Source organism: Hippopotamus amphibius, chromosome 1 (assembly GCF_030028045.1).
Source record: "Hippopotamus amphibius kiboko isolate mHipAmp2 chromosome 1, mHipAmp2.hap2, whole genome shotgun sequence".
In the NCBI taxonomy this organism is placed as follows: Eukaryota; Metazoa; Chordata; class Mammalia; order Artiodactyla; family Hippopotamidae; genus Hippopotamus; species Hippopotamus amphibius.
In genome coordinates, this window is record NC_080186.1 from 31,596,319 (window position 1) to 31,620,187 (window position 23,869).

General features: G+C 46.8%; 1 protein-coding gene across 1 annotated transcript; it reads right to left on the reverse strand.

The window, feature by feature from the left end:
* Positions 1–140: 140 nt before the first annotated feature.
* Positions 141–23,194, reverse strand: LOC130856598 (peptidyl-prolyl cis-trans isomerase E-like). Its single transcript, XM_057741181.1, has 11 exons — positions 23,001–23,194; positions 21,906–22,041; positions 20,333–20,377; positions 19,474–19,500; positions 16,722–16,803; positions 16,166–16,198; positions 15,740–15,807; positions 13,176–13,299; positions 6,936–7,121; positions 1,727–1,869; positions 141–1,538 (listed from the first exon to the last, which is right to left on the reverse strand). The coding sequence occupies exons 1-11, from the start codon at positions 23,192–23,194 to the stop codon at positions 1,470–1,472; spliced, it is 1,107 nt and encodes a 368-aa protein (XP_057597164.1). The 3' UTR covers positions 141–1,469.
* Positions 23,195–23,869: the final 675 nt, after the last annotated feature.

Below are 23,869 nucleotides of genomic sequence, written 5' to 3' on the forward strand. Positions count from 1 at the left end.
CTGCTGGTCCCACCTCCCAGGGCAATCAGGGAAGCACGGGGACAAAGTGCCCCCACCCCCACCCTCCCCTTGTTTCACAAGGCTTCGTGACCAGTCCTCCCTCCTGGGGCCTCAGGCCAGTCTGCTCCCCATCCCCATGTCATCCTCAGGGCCAGCCATGCTGAGTCTGAGAACGTCACACCCATCCCTGTCTCTGGACATCACACCAGCCCCGAGTGGCTGGCATTCTCCTGGCCTCACTGCTGCCTGTTCTGACAGCCACAGCTGACCACCAGTGAGAGGGACACCTCTGTTTCGTAGTGAGGGCCCCAGCCAGGAACACTGCAGCAGTGAATCCCAGCCAGGGGAGCCGGCCCCAGCCAGCCAAAGGGGACGAAGCCCCACCTGAAGGCAGAGAGCCAGGCTGGCATCCATCCCTCTGCAGGAACTGGCCTGGGGGTACTGGGGTCAGGGGCCAGCAGGCTGTCCTACCTGCCACCCCCCCCCACCCTCGACTCAACCCACAATGAGAACACAGGCTGAGAGAACCAGCCCAGCCCAGCTGTTTCTGAATGCTGAGATTTGATGCAGACAGCCGCCGGCAGGCGGCAGGGGAGCAGGGGCCAGCCCTGGAAGAGGTCCCCGGTGCCTGATGGGGCCCAGACTCAGCACATGCCAGTTGCTGTGAGGCGGCCGGGCTGGCCAAAGACTGGTGTCGGGTGAGAGGCCAGGCTAGAGCAGGCGACAAAGCTGAGTTTGTGGCACCAGAGTTCAATTTCCAGGTGGGACTAGGGCGGGGCAGGGACCACCTCGGGCTTCTTATGTCTCCCCAGCACCAAGCACAGGGCCTGGCAGAAGAAGGGCCCTGGACCCTGCCGTAATACAATTGACTGTTGGTTCAACAAATGAACAATGGGTGAACCAGTCGCTGAAACTGACTACGGTGCCTGTCAGACTCACGTCCAGCACGTGCGAGGGCAGGAACGGAGCCTGGCTCACCCACCTCGCCTGCCTGGCAGCAGGGGAGAGAGAGAAGACAGAGGCACTTCTGCAGCAGCTTGCCCTCTGCTGCCCTGCAGGGGTCTGACAAGGGTGTGCCTTCAGGGCCAGCCTGGAGGGGAGGGAAGCAGCGTGGGAGGTGCTAGAGTCTGCCATCTGTTGCAGCAGGACAGGTCAGTCACAGCTGCAACCTCTGAAAACACCTGGGACCCGGCTGCAGGGCAGCAGTGCGAGAACTAGGGTTCCTTTTACCAGAAGACGCATCCAGGATCCACACACTGGGCCCAGGAGAGGCCACGCACAGCCGTCCAAGGTGGGGAGGCGGCAGGTGGGCCCACAGCCACACCTGGGGAAGAGCCGGAGGAGGCCTAGGCTGTGCCTGCAGAGGAGCTGCCCCCACGCTGATCCCGAGGAAGGGCCAGGACACAAAGCCCCGCTTGTGGCAAACGGGACACCTCAGGTGCCGGTTCCCGGGCTGACAGCTCCGCCTCTCACACGTACTCCCCACAGTCAGAGATGATCACCTTCTGCTTGGGCTTCCCGTCCTTGCTGCCCTGGGCCTTTGCAGACAGAACAGAAGAGTAGGAATCGGAGGGAGGGAGGGTGGAGATTAAAGGGCGGCTCAGGGATACCCACCCCTGCCCACCCCCACCCCAGCACCAGCCGCCGTGGCCTCTCTCCAGGCCCCTGACCCCCTGCTCCTGCTCTCCCACATGGCTGTGCTCCAGGAGCCCGGGTGGCCGCCCACCTCAATCTGCTGCAAGACGTCCAGGGCTTCCGTGACCTCCCCGAACACCTCGTGCTTGCCATCCAGCCAATCCGTCTTGTCACGCGTCAGGAAGAACTGGGAGTCGTTGGTATTTGGGCCGGAGTTGGCCATGGAGAGCAGGCCTGGGGGAGAGAATGGCCACGTCGGCTCCCTCCACCCTGCTCCCGGCCCTCGGGCCGTCTGGTGGTAGCGGGAGGAGTGTAGGTGCCGCTGGGATGTCTGTGTACACTGTTGTCAGCCTTTGAGTCATGCAAGCTCCGACTCTGGTACGTACAGGGTCTTGGATGCCTTGTCTTCCACTCAGCTGACAGTCAGTGAAATGCTAAATGAGCATGGTTGTTTCAATCATTTTATACTGGTTTATCCTTTCATTAATTCATTCAACAAATACTTGTTACTTCATAACCAGGCACCTGTTGAACCCTGGGGACACTGATCCCAGCCCTGGTGGAGTCCACAGTCTAGTGGAAAAGAGTCACTTACAAGTTAATTGTTGATTCATCTCAGGAATGCAAGCTTGGCTTAATATCCAAAAACCAATGTAATAAACCATATCAATAGAATAAAGGACAAAACCACATAATAACCTCAATAGATGCAGAAAAAGATCCAACACTTTTTCATGATAAAACTTCCAACAAACTAGGACTAAAAGGAACTTCCTCCATCTGATAAAGGGGATCTACAAAAAAACATAGTTTTCCAATTCTAGGTATATACTCAAGAGAAATAAAAACATATGTCCACACAAAAACCTGTATATGAAGAGCCAAAAAATAGAGACAACCCAATGTCCATCAAGTTGAATAAATTGTGGTACATCCATACAGTGGAATATTAATTGGCAATAAAAGAAGAATGAAATACTGATACATGCTATATTGTAGATGAACATTTTAAAAACATTATGCTAAGTGAAAGAAGCCAGTCACAAAAGCCTGCAATTGTATGATTCTACTTATATTAAATGTCCAGAACAGGCAAATTCACAGTGATAGAAAGTAGATTAGTGTTTGCCTAGGGCTGGGGGACAAGGGGATTGGGGAATGACTGCCAAAAGGTGTGGGGTTTCTTTTTGGGGGTGATGAAAACGTTCTAAAATTATATGTGGTGATGGCCCCCTAACTATGAGAATTCATTAGAAACCATTGAAATGTATACTTTATTTTTATTTTTTGGCCACGGCATGTGGGATCTTAGTTCCCCGACCAGGGATCGAACCCATGCCCCCTCCACTGGGAGTGCAGGGTCTTAACCACTGGACCACCAGGGAAGTCCCGAAATCTATACTTTAAATGTGTGAACTGAATGGTATGTGAATTCTATCTCAATGAAACGGTTAAAAAAAAAAAAGATGATTATGCTCTGAAATAGCGAAGCCTAGTGGCAGAGATGTTTGCTCGGCAAATGAGAGCACAAAAGACAGTCACCTCAGACACACACACACTGGTGACAGTGCCCCGGGAAGTGACACCTGAGGTTAGTCTGAAAGGCCCAGGTTCGGCAGGGGCTGAGGGAGTGCAGCACGGGGAGCTGCAGCTCATGGGTGGCAGCAAGACATCCCATCCCTCCCGGGTGAGCCTCTGGAACACGCGCTCCCTTCAGAGGCGGACTGTGTCCCACTCTACCTTCCGGCCGGAGTTGATCAGGGAGCCTAGCACATAATGGGCTGGCCTGTGAATGTCTGTTTTAAATATTTAAATCTTCAGATATTTACTGCAGGTTTACTGTGTGTCAGACGCTCTTCCAGAATACAATGGTGAATTAAAAAGACTACATCCTGCCCTCGCGAGGCTGACATTCTCAGGAGAAATAAGATAATAAATAAGTAAAAGAGTAAATTTGCAATATGACTTCAGGTAATCAGTGTGTGAAGACACATGGAGCTGATTAAAAAGAAGAGCGAGGTGGTAGGAAAGTCCGTTTTAGAGAGAGAGGGCAGGGCAGGCCTCTTGGGCTAGATGACCGGGCGGAGGTGAGGGTGAAGCCTGAGGGCGCTGCAGGAAGAAGCCTCCAGGAGGGGAGCCGGTGCGCGCCAGGGCCCTGCGGGGAGTGAGCGCGGGTGTTTGAGGAGCAGCCAGACTGCCGGGGGGGGGGGGGGGGGGGTGGGGGGGGGGGTGGGCGCAGAGGGCAAGCAGCACAGCCCATGAGCTTGCAGAGGGGCTAGGACCCAGGTCAGCCGGCCTGCAGGACCGCATCCTACACAAGATGCGACCGAGGGAGGGTTGTCAGCAGGAGAGCCATGTGACGAGAATTCTTCAGAAGGACCACTCTGACCATGTCGCAGAGATTAGACTATGAGGGGGAGGAGGGAAAGAGTGGGAAGAGGGAGACGAGCTCGGGGATGTTGGTGGAGGAAGGTGAAGAGCAGCTGGACCAGGAGGGGAACCGAAGACAGATGGTCCTGCTGTTCAGGTGACAGAGGAGGGGGGCAAGGATGAGTCCTAAGCGTCTGACCAAGCAGCTGGGTGGGTGGCAGCGTTGTTGACTGAAACAGGGGAGACGGGGAGGAAGCGCTTGGGGGTGAAGAGCAAGAGCTCTTTGGGCACGTGAGGGCTGCGACCCCGCTGGGATGTCCAGGGAAGGCTCAGGGGGAAGCAGCATGGAGGCTTACATGGGGGCAGGATGAATGCAGCAGACATGATGGAAAGCCCCAGACAGGACAGGACTGGCTAGGGCAGCGGTTCTAAATAGGGCAATGCTGCCCCCTCGAGGCTATTTGGAAAGTTCAAGGTATGGTTTTGGTTATCAGTGATACTGGGGAGGAAGCAGGGGTGTCCTGCTACATCCCACCTAATGAAGAATTATTCTAAATCCTCTCAGACATCCCATGCCCAGACAAACATTCATGCAGATGACAAAAATCTGTTTATAATGATGTGAGCCTAGAACCTAAGTCCATTTTACATGTAAACCCAAAGATTTATTGATTACGTCAATGTTTTTCAGAAATAGACCTACCACATAAACGGAGGGAATATTCAATTTCTTCTCGTTCAGAATATTACGAAGAGATCTTCACTGTTTCAGAAAATCACACTGCCGTGACTCTGGCGACATGATGCACCCATGTCAGTCAGTCCACGTTGCTAACCTGCTCCAGGCGGAGGTGCATGTGTTTAAATGTTCCATACACACAGTTGTGTCCAAGCATCTAAATACTGAAATGCGTATTATTTTATTCTAAATTACTTTCCTTTATGTTACAATACTAGTTTTAAAAATTACATATTGGCAGGATATATCAGCTGTGACTTTCATCTCAGCACATGGTAAAATATCAGTTCTTTGAGGTGGGCACAAGGTTAATAGGTTAAGAACAATTAAGTAAAGACAGTGTAGACAGAGAAGAAAAACCAGGGCTGAGCTTTGAGTCCCTCTCACAACTTGGAGGTGCGGAGGAGGGCAGGAAAAGAGACTGAGGAGAAGCAGCCAATGAGACGCAAAGAAAACGGAAGAGGAGGTGTTCTGCCAGGGGTTCGGGAAGGACAAGATTCATAGTATCAAGTGCTACTGGGAGGTGGGAGACGAGGGCCAGAGGCTTGGCTGCTGGCAAGACGGAGGCTGTTGGCATCTTTAACAAGAGCATGGTGTGGTGGGGAAGAAAGCCTCACTGGAGGGGCTGAGGAAAGGAACAGAGGACACGCGTCTACACAGCTCTTAAGGAGTTTTGCTAAAAAGGTACCAACGAGTTAGAGTGGCAGCTGGAGGGGGATCACAGGGTCAAGGGAGAGTTTCTTTATTTCTGTAACGGCTGCAGCACTGCAGCACGAGGAGGGGTGGAGGATGCGGCAGAGGGAGGGGCGGGCCCAGGGTCCGACGGGAACTGAGAGGGGCAACAGGACAGATCTTTCTGATTGTTTCTATTGCTCAGCGAGATAAGAAGCAAGATGGTTAGCTGGGAGGGAGGGTGGAGGGGGCAATGCTGGGGCCCGAGGAACGAGCAAAAGGAGGGTTTTCTTCTCAGACCGTGGATGAGGATGAACCAGCGATCTGGGAGGACGGCTGGGCTGCACTCAAGGTGCCCTCAAGACCTGCACTCCTCTAAGCTCCGTCATGGTGGCGTCTGCGCCTCTGACTAGCAGTAACCCTCACGAGGTCTTCTGCAAAAATACGTGCTCGATTGCGTGTACTCCCCTTCACCAAAATCACATGTATACTGACCTTCCCCCTATCCCTCCGGAGCAGCTTCTCAGAGCTGTCTGAAATGCTGTCTCCCAGGCTATAGTCCTCATTTTGCCCCAAATAAAACTTAAGTCACACACACACACACACACAAAAGACCTGTGCTCCTCAACCAGAAGGGGGTCAGGTGGACGGGTGTGTGCTTTTCTCTAGTAGAGAGTTTTGTACCAGGTGAGCAGGAGAGAGCGAGAGAAAGGCAGTGGGGCTGGAAGACAGGAGTGAGGGACGCACAGCTGGTGATGGAGGCTGGGATACAAGGAGGCAAACAGCAAATGGCGGTGTGTGTGGGTGGGGGGCGCGGGGCGGGGGTGGACCGCGACCGTGTGAGCAGAGGATGCACTTCAAGTATAAATCCCTTGGAAAGGACATTACTGTGACCACAATGAAACCTGGATATGCATTGTAGGTGACAGTACTGTATCAGTGTGAATTTTCTGCTTTTGATAACTGTATATTGTGGGAATACTAAAAATGCCCCTGTTCTTAGGAAATAACACACTGAAGTATTTAGCAGTGAAGGTGCACGAGGTCTCTGACTTACTCTCAAATGGCTCCCCTCAAACAGACATTGTCTACAAGTATATACAGAAAGAGACTAGAATAAGTGGGGAATGATGGTCACCAGTAAACAACTGGTGAATGTGGGTGAAAGGCATATAAAGGTTTATGGGCGGGGACTCCTTGTTCTGTTCTTGTAAATTTTCTGTAAACTTGAAATTACGTAAAATAAAAAGTTACAAAAACAATAACAGCACACCACCATAGCAGCAGGACCAGGCTACATGCCTCTTCCTCTTAAAAGGAGGCAAGCGTGAACTTGGGTAAGCCAAAATAAAAAACAAAAAACCCTTTAGAAGCCTAAAGCTCTAGCCAGGCGGAACACCTCTCCTCTGTTCACTGCATGGGGGTCTGGAGGAGACCAGAACCACAGCCCGTCACTCCCCCGTGCCGCCGTCCTGCCCCAGCCCTGCTCACCGATCACCACCCACCAGTGGGGTCCTACCTGGTCCCGTGTATGTGAGGATAAAGTTTTCATCGTCAAACTTCTTCCCGTAGATGGACTTGCCCCCGGTGCCATTGTGGTTGGTGAAATTGCCACTCTGGCACATGAACTGGGGGATGATGCGGTGGAAGCTGCTGCCCTTGAACCCAAAGCCCTTCTCGTGGGTGCACAGGCGGCGGAAATTCTCTGGGGCAGAGAAAGGAAAAGGTGCCCGGGTTAAAAATATCTAACTGAATAGTTAAACCTCCAGCTCCCAGAATCTAAGAGAGTATATATTACCTTCACTTGAAGTAAATGTTTACTAGTGGTATAGCACACAAAGAGACTGAACAGACAGTCCAGAAACAGACCAAGGTACATACAGAAATTCAGTATTTCATAAAAATTGGCATCTTAAAATTGTTGGGGCAAAAATGGACATTTCCCAAAATGGTGCTGGGACAAATGAACAAAAACTTGAAAAAAGGTGAAGTTGGATTCACAACTTACCTCATTGCAAGATTAAACTCCAATGGATCAGATATGTAAATGTAAAGAAAAAAAATTAATCACTAGTACTAGAGGACAGCATAGGTTGAATTCTTCTACAGCCTGGGTATAAGGAAAGACTTTCCAACTATGACTGAAAATCCAAGTGCAATTAAAAAAAAAAACTTCAACAACTTTTGCATTGCAAAAAAAACCATAAGCAAAGTAAAAACAACAACAAAATAACAAACTGGGAGAAATATTCATTGGCAACATATATCAGAATATCTAATATCCCTAATATATGAAGAACTCTTAAAAACTAGAAGGAAAAAAGGATCAAATCTAACAGAAAAAGTGGCAAAAGACATATAACAAAAAAACCGTTCCCCAAAAATAATTTTTTAAAGTCATTAAATATATAAAAAGATATTCTTCGACAATCATAAGAAAAACGTAAATTAAAACTATCAATACTTTGAGACTCTATTTCTCACCTATCAGACTGGCAAAAATTCAAAAACTTAAAAACACAGTCTGTGAGTGAAGCTAGGGAAACAGGTATTCCCACACATTACTAGAGGGAATGCAAAATGATACCTCCTTGGAGGAGAATTTCGCAATACCTAACAAAACTACCTGTGCATTTACCCTTTGACCCAGTAACTCTACTGCTAGGAATGACCCTGAAGATATACCTCCAAGGATATGAAATCCACACCCACAGTGTAGCATTATTTGTAACTGCAATATAATGGAAACAACCTAAATGCCCACACACAAGAATCTTGTTGAATAAACTATGATATGTCCACCCTGTGAAGTGTAATGAACAAGAATAGGAGATCTCTACAAACTGATATGGAGTGATGTTCAGGATATGTTTTAGTGAAAAAAGTAAAGTGCAAAAGAGAATACACAATATGCTAGATGTTGTGAAAGAATGGAGGAAATAAAGAAATATTCCTGGGACTTCCCTGGTGGCGCAGTGGTTAAGAACCTGCCTGCCAATGCAGGGGACACGGGTTTGATCCCCAATCCGGGAAGATCCCACATGCCACAGAGCAACTAAGCCTGTGTGCCACAACTACTGAGCCTGCACTCTAGAGCCTGCAAGCCACAACTACTGAAGCCCGCGGGCTTAGAGCCTGTGCTTCACAACAAGAGAAGCCACCGCGCTGAGAAGCCCGCACACCACAACGAAGAGTAGCCCCAGCTCTCCGCAACTAGAGAAAGCCTGAGTGCAGCAATGAAGACCCTATGCAACCAAAAATGAAATAAATAATAAAGAAATATTTTTTTAAAAAGAGAAATATTCCTATATCAGTTCATTTTTGCTAAAGGAAACAAAAGGAGGAGTGACCAGGAACTAATGAAATTGGTTACTCATAGCAGGTGGGTGGGAGTAAGGACAGAGGGAGCGGGGAAGGAGTAACACATTCCACATGCACCTCTTGCTATAGTTTTGCCTTTTGGAGCCTGTCAGTGTTTAGTCAAAAAATAAAACGAAATCAATAAGGCTGGGGGCGGGGGTGGGGGGTGGAACCCCTAAAATGGAATACAAAGAGAAACAAATGAGAACTTACGTTAAATGGATAACGTAACCATACAGAAGGAAAAAAAGGAATCTAAGGACTTTTGAACACAGTATTTGGGCTCTTTACAGACTAAAGAAAAAGAAGGGCAAAAAAAAATTGTTTGTTGGTAGTGGTACAATTGTAGCAATTCTGAAACTATTTTGTACTGTAGGATTGAGCAGATACATGAATAGACTGATGTTATTGGGAGCCAAGGCTCTCATTGTGGGAGAAAGGAGATATAAATATGTAGTATTAAGCAGAAATTAGAGTATCAATATGAACTCATGATTTAAAGATACACACCCACACACCTCCTACTGCTGAAAGGGCCTAAGATCAATGACACCCCAGAAGCAGTGTACCTGCCCAGAATCCAGATCGTGATTTATAATTATTATTTCCTACTAAAAGGAACAGGAGCTTCTTAGAGAAATGGCTGATTCCAGGGTCAGAGCAGAGAGAGTACAAGATGAGCCCAGATCTTCTTATTGTGCCAGAAAAGAAGGAAATGCTTGAAAAATGATGGTGACTGTCAAATGGAAATGATATAGGAGCAGGCTTGAGGGGGCTCCTGATGGCCAAACTTAGGACAGTCTGAGCAACTGACAAGTGAGTGATTGTAATGGAGCAGAACACACTGAATGAAAAGACTCAGGAGTCCACACTACCATATGAACTACTCACACAGCAAAGGCGGAGGGAAGAAGAGAAAGCTCTTATTCATAGCAGAATGCAAACTAGAATGAATGTAGAAATGCTAATTTTTTTTCATCTAGAGAGAGCAATAGTTAGAAAATTACCACCACGGTAATAATTGACTTAGTCTAGAATCAAAAAAAGAATACTAAAAATCACTGAATGAAAAGTCTTAAAGTGTCTCCCTAAAAGTCACTTGTCAATTACAAAGGGGAATAAAAGTACCTTGTGAGTGGGAAAAACTGGCAGACACAACCTTAACCAAGTAACCCTCACCAATAATGGAAAAACCACCATTAGTGACATGGAGACAGACATCTCACTTCTGGAGTACTGCAAAGAATGCCCAAGAGAACCTGAATCTAATCATGAGGGAGCAAACTCAAAGGAGGAACATTCTATAAAACAGCTGGCCTGGAGTCTTCAAAAATGACAATGTCATAAAAGACAAAGGCTAAGGAACAGTTACAGATTAAAGGAAATAAACGGACACAACAAAAACAATGCATGATTCTGGATTGGGGGAGAACGATTTCTGTGAAGGACAGTATTAGGATATCAGAAATGATATCCTGTGAGGATAGCCCTAAATGAGTCATCGTTATTGAGTGCTATGTCCCTGGGGGCCTAGGAACCAAGAGGTAGAAGCAGGAGTGGCCCCGGTTACCATCACTCCTACTTTTCATCCCTGAAACTCGAGGCTCTATGGATCTAGAGGTTCTGGCCCCCAGAGGGCACACCTTCAGCAGTGGAGACAACCAGAATCCCACTCCACTTTAAGCTATGCTGCTGCGTGATCACTTTAGGCCCCATGTGCCAGGAGACAAGCAGGTAAGAAAAGGAGTCATCATCTTGGTGAGATGCTTGACCTTGGTCTTCAGGAGGTAGGTTTGCTGTTACACAATAGGGCTGGTCAGAGTATGTTTGGGGGACCCACGGGGCCAATCTTGATGGGCAGCAGTGGCCTTGGAAGGGCACAATGACCAGAGCGCAAATCCCCTTGGATGAAGGTCTAGGTCACCTCATCAGGTAAGCCATGTAGACAAGCAGAGAAGCCAGCTGAGGTACGGGTGAGAGGAATCTGGAATAAAGTAGGGGAGGGAGATGACAAGCATCGTTTCTGTTCTGAGACCAATAGCAGCAAAGGGATTATAGTTCCATTAACAGTCCTCTAGAAATTTCCCCAGAAAAGAGACCAACCAGTCCTGGAGGAGCTGTCCCCAGGTGAAGGAAGCGGATCTGAGTGGTGTGAGGGGTGGTCTGCAGGTCTGCAGTGGATGCTGCAGTTAAGCCCACAGATCTTTTCCAAGACCGAGACCCTCACTCCCTCACCTCCCAGGAGTGTCAGAGGCTACCAGCCCCAGGATGGGTCCCATCCAGGAAGTACCCTTGGCCACAGAGAGCTGCCTCACCACTGCTGGGAATCAGCCAGAATTCACGACTGGTCCATGTGAGGGTACAGAAGCCTTGGCCCCTGGCCTCAGTTCAGAGCTGGACATTCTGAAGGGATATCCAAGTTCCCAAACTCTCCCTGGGATCAGCGGAGGTCTCTGTGTGACTGCAAGGCTGTTCAGTTACTCTCTTCGCCCGCTCTGCTCCCCTCACTCTCTTACAGATGTTGAACACTCCCCAATAAACTGCCTGCATTCAACTCTCCATGAGTCTATTTCCCAGAAGAACTGACCTAAAACAGCCAAAAACCAAGAAAAATCAAGTAGCAGTGACAGGAATACATTTTTTAGAGGTACGGCAATAAAAGTCAAAATAATCACCTAAAAGAAAAGAATGTTGCCTCTGGCGCAGCAGAAAAATTATGATGATGGGGGAGCAGAAGAATGTCATGTTTTGTAACAAACTCCAAAGAACAATTTTCTTTGAATGGTATGCAATTATGACGTTGATAAACATTTAAAAAAAAAAAAAGAAAAAGCTAGATTGAAACAAACAAAAAAAGGATTATGGGTAGAAAGAGTAATTATGAGTATGAAAGAAAATAGGCAACGCACAACTGTCAATACCCAGTTACCTCTGGGAGATGGGCTGGAGATGGTGAGGAGACACATTTTAACTTCTAATTTATAACCTTAAAAATAGTAAATTTCCAGGGAAGAAACCTGGCAGAGATCTCCTTAACCAAGTGGTCAAGTACTTCCTCATATGATGCACTGACAAGGAAACAACATTCTTCTGCGGTATTCCTGCCAAAACACAATCTAAATCTAATCATGCGGAAGTACCAGGCAGAAACAAACCGAGAAACAATCTTAAAGACAACTGGCCTGTCTCTTCAAAGATGTCAAGATCAAAAAAGATGGTAAAAAACAGAGAAACTGTTACAAATAAAAGGAGACTAAAGAGACTCTCTCACTTAATGCAATGTATGAATCATTGTCAGGGAAGAAAAATTGTTAAAATTACTACAAAGAACAATATGGGGATAAGTGATGAAATCTGAATATGACCTCAAGATTAGCTGACAGTGTTGTACCAATGTTAAATTTCCTGATTTTGATAGCTGTACTATGATTATGTAAGGGAATATTCTTGTTCTTAGGGGATTCATACTGAAGAATCTAGGAGTCAAGGGGCACGATATACGTCTTCAACTTCCTCTCAACTGGTATAGGGGATAAAGAAATACACGTATGTATGTATGTATATAAACAAAATGATACAGCATAAGGGCAAAAAAGTAACTTGATCAATAGTTAAAGGATATGTGGGAGTTCCTTGTACTATTCTTATAGAATTCTTATTCTATGTAATCTGTAAATTTGAAAATATATCAAAACAAAATTATAGGGACTTCCTTGGTAGCACAGTGGTTAAGAATCCGCCTGCCAATGCAGGCGACCCAGGTTCGATCCCCGGTCTGGGAAGATCCCACATGCCTCAGAGCAACTACGCCTGTGTGCCACAACTACTGAGCCTGCGCTCTAGAGCCCGTGCTCCGCAACAAGAAAAGCCACCTGAATGAGAAATCTGCGCACTGCAACGAAGAGTATCCCCTGCTTACCGCAGAGAGAGAAAGCCCATGTGCAGCAATGAAGACCCAATGCAGCCAATAAATAAATACATTAATTGTTTAAAAAAATTATTAAAAAAAAACAATAAAACCAAATGAGAAACTAATTAAAACAAATCACAAAGCTTTCAACTGCTTACCCTTTCTAACAGTCCTAAGCCTTTAAAGAGTTTCAAAAATGCCTGTTCTGGGAGTTCCCTGGTGGTCCAGTGGTTAGGACTCCACGCTTTCACTGTAGGGGGCACGGGTTCAATCCCTGACCGGGGAACTAAAATCTCACAAGTCACATGGTGCAGCCAAAAAACACCAAAACACAAACAACAAAAAAACCCTGTCCTGCCTCACTTGTTACTAGATACTGGGATCCAAGATGCCTCAGATAGACTCAGGTAGAAACAGTCAAGGGCCCAGGAATCCAGGCAGCTTCCTCAGCTGCCAGCTTGCGGCCACCCTGACCGCAGTCCTGCTCACCTGCAGTCATGAGAACAACGTCTGAACGCAGGAGCACCTGGATGCGGCCGGCTGGCTTGTTCCCGATCTTGATGTCCATGTACACCTGAGGGTTTGACCGGGCCTTTTTAACAGCGGGCTCTCCCTAGACGCAGGAGAAATGGGCAGGTTAGAGAGAACGCGCTGATTCCCCGACTGGGAGAGCGAGTGTTCTTCTGAGTACACCCCAGCGCCCAATTGCAGCAAGCGGGCGGAACAGGCGCCGACAGGGAAGGCCTTGGCCCTGATGGGGCTGCAGAAGGCGGAGCCCCAGCCATGGCCCCCAGCTCGACATCCAGTGACAGGAGACCTCAGCACCATCCACCTGGAGCCCACCCCCATCCCCATCCCCACCCCCACCCCCGCGGCAGGCATGTCATCTCATCACACTCCCTCAGACACACCAGCTCGCTTCGCCTTCACCTTCCCGCAGTCACAGGACAATGCTTTTCTGGCCCAAAACACACAGCTCTCAACATCTTCAAACCCCCGTTCAAGCACACCCACCTCAGTCCAGTTAGTGGACCCATTTCTGTAACACGACCCCATCCTTCTATGCTCAGCCCTGCATATGCACAGGCTGGAGCAGTGGGAGCAAGGAGGACCCCAGTGCTCAGAAGGGAGGCAGTGGAGGAAGCTGGGCCCTGCTTACTGCTCCAGATGGACGAGGCTGATCAGACGATAAATAAAACATTCAGTACAAACCCTCCCATCTGTTTGACAGAGAAAACTCTTGTCGTCTCTGTCTGACCTCTCTGTAGTGTGGATGAGGTCAACACATAGGTATGAGCTCTAAGGCCAAACCCTAGGTTATTAAATAAGATAGGGCTTCTGTCCTTGAAGAACTGGCTACCCAGTGAGGGAGGGGCAGCCACAACTGTGAGAGGCACACAGAACCTAGAGCCACACAGCCTTGGTTCAAACCTCAGCCCCACCACTCCTGAGCTGTGTAACGTCCACAAGTTATTTGACCTCATTGTGCCCTAGTCTCATCACCTAGACTTGGGGATAATAATAGTACTTATCTCAAAGGATTGCCAATAGGATTAAATATTTGTAAAGCCATTAGTGCCTGGCACAGAGTAAGCAATATTTAAAATTTGTTAAATAAGTAATGTCAAAACAATGTAGTAAATGCTAGGACAGAGGGTCCCATGGAGGCCCAGAGGCTCTGTAAGCCCAGAAGGGAGCTGTGAAAGGTAAGTAGGAATTAGCCAGATTAAGTTGGCAAGGTCATTTTAGGCAAAGGAACTGTTTATGCAAAAACACAAGAGATTTGGGAATTCCCTGACAGTCCAGTGGTTAAGATTCCGCACTTTCACTGCCAAGGGAGCAAGTTCAATCCCTGGTCTGGGAAGTAAGATCCCGTAAGCCACGCAGTGTGGCCAAATTTAAAGCAAATAAACACACAAGATTTGTAGGTAACTACAAACTCTTGTTTCCTAGAATATAAAATGGGGCTACAATGTAAAGAGATGAGCAGGGTCAGAATACGGAGAGCCCTTCTGTGCCTCTGACGGAGCCTGGACTCAATGCTACAGATGAGGGGGTCCTTAAAATGCTTGTGGAGAGCAATTAACCTCAGATCTGTGCTTTGGAAAGCTCCTCCTGGCTACTCAGATCAGGAGGAAGCAGGCCTGTGACAGAGAGACCAATTAGGGAACTCCTATCATTATTCACAGGGCAGAAGATGGAGGCTAAACCAAGACAATGTAGTAGGAACAAACAGGAGAGGAAAGAGGAAGACTTAAGATAAAATAAGCAGAATATAGCAGTGCATCAGGTGTCAATTATAATAAACAGAAGCTTCTGGTTTGAGTGACCAGAAGACAGCAAAATTAGCTGAAATTGGGCACACAGGAGACGAGAGTGAAAGGAAAGAGGAAATCCACTTGGGATGTGCTTTGCTTATTTATGGTGACTGTGAGACATTCAGGCAGAAATATGTGAAACCCAGGAGAGAGGTCAGGGCTAGGACTAGAGATAAAGAAATCACTAGAACCCTGAGTGGTTGTGATAATCTCAGACAAGGGACAAGAGTGGCTGAAAAACACAAGGACAGTGTGGAGAGAGGAGGTGAGGGCTACGGATGGAACTCAGAGAAACACCACTGTGCAAGGGGTGGACAGAGGAGGAGAAGCCCCTGAATTATCCTCAGAAGCAAGGGTCAGGATGCGTGCTGAGAAGCAGGAGAAAGCACCCAGGCAGGGTGAGCTCTGGACCTGGGGAAGGGGCCTCCCTGGGAAGGAGCCTCATCAGGGCAGGAGTAGGAAGATAGGGAGCTTGGTGCCAAAGTCCTCAGTGATGGAGCAGGACAGATCAGGGGATGACAGGTTCTGCTGGTGTCCCTTCTCATCTGAGACACCCCCTTGTTGAAAAGCCATCATAAATTGACACCCAAGCACACATAAGGCACTTCTCACCCAACGCCCTACAAGCACAAGACACCCACAGCTTCTCCATTCAATTCACCCCACACCACCCACATCAGAAGTGCCCTGGGTGCAGAGCGCCAGGCTCTCTGGAGACACAGCCTGCAATCTCACCTCCTGGGTTTCCACTTCGGGAGGCTCTGGCACTTCTTCCTCTTTATTCTCTTCAAGAGTCTTCCTAGGGACTTCCCTGGTGGTCTGGTGGTAAAGAACCCATCCTGCAATGCAGGGGACTCAGGTTCGATCCCTGGTCGGCAAACTAAGATCCCTAGTGCTGCAAACTCCAGAGCCCACGCACTCTGGAGCCTGTGCACCACAACTACAGAGCCCATGTGCTCTGGCCCCCACGCACCACAACTACAGAGAGAAAACCCGCACGTCTCAACTAGAGAGAAGCCCGTGCACTGCAACAAAAGATCCAGCATGCCTCAGCGAAGATCCCGCATGCCACAACTAAGATGCAACGCAGCCAAAAATAAAAATAAATAAATAAGTAAATAAATTAAAAAATAAAATATTTTAAAAAAAAAGTCTTCCTAGAAAACTTTTTCAACCAGTCATCACCTGACCAAACTGAAAGGAAAGAATCAAATACATGTTGAGAAATTCAAGCTATCAGCCAAACTGCTCATTAGCCACGTCCAATTCTTTGCTGCTTTGTCAGCACTATGTGGACACACTACTTGGCTCTCACAGGCCACAGAAAAGAAGTTACATCTTAGGAGCTCCCCAGGGCAATGAAAGCTGTCACTGGGAAATGTCAGGCCTCCTTCAAGTCCAGCTCTTAGCAGAGGTGGGTGAGAATAAGGAGAAAGGACTCAGCCATGTCAAAAGGGAAGTCCTAGCCCTTGTCAAGGCTGGAAGGGCACAGTCTACATCTACATCCCAAAGCAAGACTTTCATGGGGGCAAGGCCTCTAGCTTTGCTGAGAATCTCAAACTCCTTATATCCTTGGAGGTGCTGCATTCTCTTCTCTACTATACACCGCTCCACTCATATACATGTTACCCCATAGCAGGAAGTAAGACAGGGATAAAAATGCAACAGAGGCCACCGTGGACAACGTGCTGGGGTATCTGTGGTTGCTCCCACTCACCTGGTCTGGACAAGCCTTCCTTAATTCTCACTGGTTTGGCCAAACTGACACCGACTGTCTGCCCAGAGAGTTCAGATTCATTCTGAAAAGTGTGCAATACCACTGAGATGCTTAGACCTTGTTAGGTTGAAAGAAGACCTGGAAGCCTTCCATTTACTTCTAAGAAGTCTGAGACTCACTCATGATTAATCCTAAGTTAGGAGCCTGCAACCCCCAACGGCAAGCTAAGCACAAAGCTCACCATAGAAAGCCCCTGAGCCCCCCTACACTTCCTTTCTTTCACCACCAGCAACAGAAGGGTCTGTGCTGGCATAATCTTTGGATCTGAGCTCAGGACTCTGAAATTAAAAGGGCAAATGCAGTTACCAAGTGCCTGAGTTCACCTTAAAAAGACAAGATCAGTGCTGAACTAGAAAAAGATAGTATTACAGACTGTTGAGGGGCATGTTTAATGAAAGAATGACAGAGAACATGGAATGATGTCTAAGAATGTTTCATTATCCAAGAATAACTGATACCAGGAAAAGGTAAGTAGACAGCTTTTATTTTATTTTTTAAAAGATATTTATTTATTTTTATTTATTTATTTTGGCTGTGCTCAATCTTCATTGCAGCATTAGAACTCTTAATTGCGGCACGCATGCGGGATCTAGTTTCCCAACCAGAGATCGAACCTGGGCCCCCTGTATTGGGAGTGCAGAGTCTTATCCATTAGACCACCAGGGAAGTCCCTAGCAGCCTTTTTTTTTTAATGTTTATTTTTTAAATATATTTATTTTTTATTTATTGGCTGTGTTGGGTCTTCATTGCTGTGTGCAGGCTTTCTCTAGCTGCAGCAAGCAGGGGCTACTCTTCGTTGTGGTGCACGGGCTTCTCATTGTGGTGGCTTTTATTGTGGAGCACGGGCTCCAGGTGCATGGGCTTCAGTAGTTGTGGCACATGAGCCTCAATAGTTGTGGCTCTCGGGCTCTAGAGTGCAGGCTCAGTCATTGTGGCACATGGGCTTAGTTGCTCTGCAGCATGTGGGATCTTCCCGGACCAGGGATCAAACCTGTGTCCCCTGCATTGGCAGACGGATTATTAACCGCTGCGCCACCAGGGATGTCTTCCCAACCGCTTTTAAAAAAAGGTTTGTTTGGGCCTTTTCATGAAAACTAAAAAAAAAAGAAAAAACAAAAGAAAGAAAGAAAAAAAGGATCCCTTAATTTAATAAGATTTAGGTTACAATTTTAGCTATGTCGTCCTTGTTCTTAGAAACAGAGATGAATAAAGTACTAATTTTATTTCCAGCAATTAAGAAAAATGGAATGATAGCATGAAATAACATCCTTATTTCACACTTAGTCATGAAGAGTGATTATAAATATTTTTAAAAAGGGTAAAAACATTTAAAGATTTTATGGCAGGCAAACCAATGGCCTGCCCCAAGATGTCCACCTAGGGACTTCCCTGGTGGTCCAGTGGGTAAGATTCGGAGTTCCCAGTACAGGGGGCCCAGGTTTGATTCCTGGTCGGAGAACTAGATCCCATATGCATGCCGCAACCAAGAATTCGCATGCTGCGACTAAAGATCTTGCATGTGGCAACTAAGATTCAGAGTAGCCAAAATAAATAAATATTAAAAACAACCCCCCCCCAAAAAAACCCAAAGATGTCTACCTCCTCCCCAGAACCTATGAATATGTTATTTTACATAGCAAAAAGGAATTAAGGTTGCTAGTCAGCTGACCTTAAAATAAGGGTATTTTCCTGGATTATTCAGATGGGCCCAATGTAATCACAAGGATCCTCTGAATGTGAAGAGACAGAGGAGTTAGTTTCCAAGTGATGCACTGGGAAAAAACTCACCCTGCCATTGCCGGCTTGAAAACAGAAGGGGCCAAGAGCCAAGGAATACAGTTCCCCAGAGCCTCCAGAAAGAGCACTGCTCTGCCGAAATCTTCATCTTAGCTCAGTGAGACCCACTTTGGACTTTTGACCTATACAACTGTACAATAATACATTAGTGTTGTTTTTAAGCCACCAAATTTATGGTAATTCAGCAACAAGAATTCAAATCATTTTCTTTTGAAGTACCCAACCTGTCATAATCCTTTTGTCAGTTTTCTCTTTCTCAGTTGCTAATTGGTTTAACTTTATGAGAGCCTCACTTTTTTGACCAGAGCCAACGATAGCAGTTTTCCACAATCCCTTCTACACACTTCATGAGACCCTGCCTCTTATGCAAGATTCACCATTTCACCTTGCAATCCATTTACTCTATTTGCAGTATATTGCCCTATCCAACAGGTTGGCAAACTTTCTCTAAGCAGCTGGAGAGTAAATATTTTAGGCATTGTGGGACATGCACAGTCTCTGCTGCATGTTCTTCTTTCTTTTTTTCCTAACCCTTTAAAAGAATAAAAACCATTTAGCTCATAAGCCATACAAAAAAAACAGCCTGCAGAATGGATCCGGCTCATAGACTGTAGTTTGCTGACCCCTGATGTAGATATAAAAATGTCAGGGAGAGACTGGCCAATAAAGATGGTTGACATTTATACAAACGTTAAATGGGGAGGATTTCTGCATAAAAATTAATTTTATAAGCAGCCCGTTCCTAGTGAATACTTTCAAATAATGACAACTTTCGCTTCCTCTGTAACTTTGAAACTGTGGAAACTGGAAACACAATACGTGCACCAGGGTCCCATGTACCGTGAAGTAGCATCAAAAAACAGCTTCAGTGAAAAGCAAAGATTCTCAGCCATACCACGTTGTTGATAGCTACTTCGGCATCCTGCCAAAAGAATACAAGGAAAAATCTGATGTCTGCAGTTCAACTCTTTTTGTAGTTAAGCATTCAAATAAAAGCTCGGTACAAGCATTGGAAAAAAAAAGACACTACTTCCCTTCCTGCTGCCTAGATTGTACATATTTAACAAAAAGCATGTACTAACTGCTTGTTAGAGCTGGTGGTATAACAGTGGGTGCTCAGGTTATGAAGACAGAATACACACAGGAAACAGCAGGCTTGGGGATCTGCAGAACCTGTCTTTCACATTCTGACTACACAAGAGCAACTCTGAGCCAGGCCTGGTGGGCCTTCCTTCAACCAGAACTTCCTGTCTCTTGGCAACTGTCACCACCGTCACTATAGGGGGTTGAATAGTGTCCCCCCCAAATTTCAGGTCTATCCAAACCTCAGGATGTGACCCTGTTTAGAGTCTTTGCAGATGTAATTAGATAAGATGAGGTCATACAGAATTAGGGTGGGCCCTAACTCCAATGACTAGTGTCCTTATAAGAAGAGAAGACAGAGAGATACAGACACACAGTGGAAAAGGCCACGTGAAGACTGGGACAGAGACTGAAGTGACGCAGTTATAAGCCAAAAAATGCCAAGGACAGCTAGGAAGAGTCAAGGAAAGATTCTTCAGAGGGACATGGCCCTGACAATACCTTGATTTCGGACTTCTAGCCTCCAAGCTATGAGAATAACTTTCTGTTTTTTAAGCCACAAAGTTTGTAGTAATTTGTATGGCAGCCTCAGAAAATTACTACACCCACTCAAATGGGTGTAGTAACCAATGGCAACACTAGTCAAATACTAACCAGGGAAACTTTCTTACCTCTGCCAACTCGGATTCAACAAAAGCAAATACTCGGTGCTTTTTCTATAACAGCAGAAATGGTTAGTTAATATGTGGGCAACAGGAGGAAATATGCCACAGCCAGATGCCATTCAAAAAGTGAAAATCTAATTTTTAGATTTTTCTTAGTTTATTCAACAATGCTTCCAGAGATATTAAAATCATTTTGCTCATTTTAAATAAAAATATTAAATAGTGAACTAAGTTTTAAAACTTTATAGTATTCCATTCTACCACTACAGAATTGAAGCCTTGTTACTTTCCAAGCATTCTGGTAATTAATCTTTGTTTACAGACTTATAGAAAGTAGAAAAAGTTGGTGATCTGTCAATTATTCATTCCAATTGGGCATCAACTGCCTACGGAACACCGACATCACTGCTGGGTTAGATGATTATTAAAGCACAGTGCTTTGCCTCAGGAAAAAAGTTATTTTAGTTTGTAGAGAGCAAGAGCAATAGGAGTTACTACGTTATAGAAGTCAGAGGTAAAAGGACCAAGAAGCCAATCTTGTCCTTTCACTTAAGCGTTGAAGCAATGAAGGCTCAGAGAGTTTAAGAAGTGTCACACAAAGTTAGTGGCAGGGATGGGTCTAAAATTCCTATCTCAGAAAATAACAGCCAAAGATCAAACAGAAACATGCACACAGGGCTTCCTAGGTGGTGCAGTGGTTAAGAATCTGCCTGCTAACACAGGGGACATGGGTTCAATCCCTGCTCCAGGAAGATCCCACATGCTGCAGATCAACTAAGCCAGTGCGTCACAACTATTGAGCCTGTGCTTTAGAGCCCGTGAGTCACAACTATTGAGCCCACACGCCACAACTACTTAAGCCCACGTGCCTAGAGCCTGTGCTCTGCAACAAGAGAAGCCACGGTAATGAGGAGCCTGAGGAGCCTGCGCACCTCAATGAAGAGTAGCCCCTGCTCGCCGCAAATAGAGAAAACCCATGTGCAGCAATGAAGACCCAGCACAGCCAATAAATAAATAAATAAATTTATTTAAAAAAGAAGAAGAAACGTACACATAACTGTGACACCAGCTGAAAGAAAACTCACCCAGGTGAGCAGAGGCCAAGGCTCCACTGTCAAGGCTGAGCTTGCCCACTGACCTCTACTATTTAAAAGCATAGCTGTCAAGAAGGGAGGTCTGGTCAACAGGTGTGGTGGGGTACAGGTACTATAGCAGGTGGGGTGAAGAAACACCCAGACCTTTTAAGATTTTTCTAAGACTATCTTCCTACTAGTTCTTCCTATATGGTTTATATATTAAATGATTATAAATCAAAGCCCCCAAATGATTCCAATGTATAGAAAGCCTTTCCTCAAATACAACAAATTGCCAATCTCTGTAAACTTCAGCCCATAACCACAGCACCATTCTGGCCTTGTTGGCCTCAGAACATTTCTTTCCCATCACCAAGATCACAGTCACGCTGACGTAGAGATAGCCTCCTGAACTTCAACACGTACACAGAATGTACATGACTTAAAATTTCTTCTCAAGTTCTTTTCCTGGCATTAGGCAGCTGAATATGAGAGACTGAAAAGACACCTGTTTCATAATCCAGTGGAATCTGAATATCTGTGATGTCTCCAAAAGGAATAAAAGCAGCATGAAAATCTTTGTCATCCACCTCCTCTGACAGCCCACCTGCAAAGACACCAAGTGCCTTCTGAACTGATATCCTCCACACTCATGGTACAGCTGCTGCAACACCTTGTCAGCAAGACAGCCACAGGGAGGGGAAAGAGAGGTCCCTACAGTCTTTTGGGTATACAAATGACTTGTGAGGGACACTCCTCTCCTCATCCCTCTTCAGACCTACAACTAGCCCCTGGTCATTCTGACAGCTTCCTAAATGGGCAGACTGCTTCCAGTTTCTCTCGTTCCTCTACACAGCCACTAGAATGATTCCAAGAAAGGACAAATCCAATGACATCACTGCCCTGCCAAATATTCTCCAAAAGTTCACCAACGACCACAGGACAGAGTTCAAATTCTTAGCATGGTATGTAAGACCTTCATAACTTGAGCCCTGCCCACCTCTCTGGCCTCTTCTCTTTGTGTCTCCAATGCAAACTACTTGCCCCCCAGGTGCTAGACTACTTCACCCCTCTGGGCTTTTGCTCTCGCTGCTTGCCATTGAAGCAACAGCCTCTTCTACCTTAGCTACCTGCTTAAGTCTTGATCTTTCAAATCTCTGGCCCCTGACCTCTCTCGATGGAGTGGTCATTTCCCTTTTAAGCCCCAGCCCAACTCTTATCAGCACTGTCATAGAATAGTATCATAGAGCTCACCAACTCGTGCAGTAAGGCTATTTCCATAATTCCCCAACTATTCTTGGAGTTCCTTCACCTACGGGGCCAGCGTTGCAGGGTTTAGGGAATGAGTGGGCACGACAGTTTGGGATGCGGTCTGAGGTCACAATAACCAGGGTTCAGGGCCAGAGGGGAAAGGGTTCTGGGCAGAGCTAGCACCAGGAAAGCCATTAGGTCACAAGCGCTGCTCACAAGCTGAGGGGTAGACCCCCACGAGACCCCGGCCAGGGCTGCCGCATGCTGCCCGAGACCCTGGGTCTGCAGCGTCCACGCGGCCCACAACCTGGACCTAGTCCAAGCCCCGCCTCGCGCCCACGCCGGCTCACCCAAGCTGAGCACCCTTCCGGTGGGCAGCCATCTTGCTCCCCGGCTCTTCCGCCGGAAGCCGGTACCCGGGCCCGCCCGTGACCCCGCCCCCTCGCCGGGAAGCGCCCGCACTGTTCAGGTCCCAGGGAGCTGGGTTTGGTGGGACGGTGACATTGACGGAAGAAACACACACACTTGCACTGACCACAGACATGAGGAAATAAGGGAACCTACTTTAGATTGGGCCTTTACACGAGTTATTTAAGGTGAAACCATACCTTGAGAAAAAGGGGGAATCTGCCAAGAGGCATGAACCAGTAATGTTCCAGGGAAAGGAACTGCCTGGAAGGCCCCGAGGAAGGACAGCCTGCCAAGTTTCAAGGAAGAGGGGAAAAAAATGTGCTGGAGGACAAGTAGAGTGGTTGACCTTGACCTGGTTAAGGTCATTTCAAGGACTGAAGGAACTACAGATCACTTAGGGATTTAGCCACTCAGATCTCTGGCAACTTTTCCCATTGCCAGTGTAAATCTCAGTTGCAGAATCAGGGCAAGTGGACCTGCTTGCAAGATAAACTGACAGTAGGAGAGAGAGGGGACTGGCAAACCCCAAGCAACACAGTTCAAGGCTCAAGAGGCAAGGTATGTTCTGCATGTCTCACCATGTGTCCTTGGAAAGCATGCCAATGCCACCCTGTACCCAATCTTCCTATGCCAGACCCAAGGTCTGCTCTGATCCAATATAAAGGTCCTCCCATAATAGAATACAATGGGACAGTTCTGCACACGTTGCTACCTCAAAATAATCTGCTTATAACCACCAGGAAAGGATAAGCTATACAGAACTTCATTTGACCCTATTTATATCCAAAAATTACTTCCAGTAAAAGCT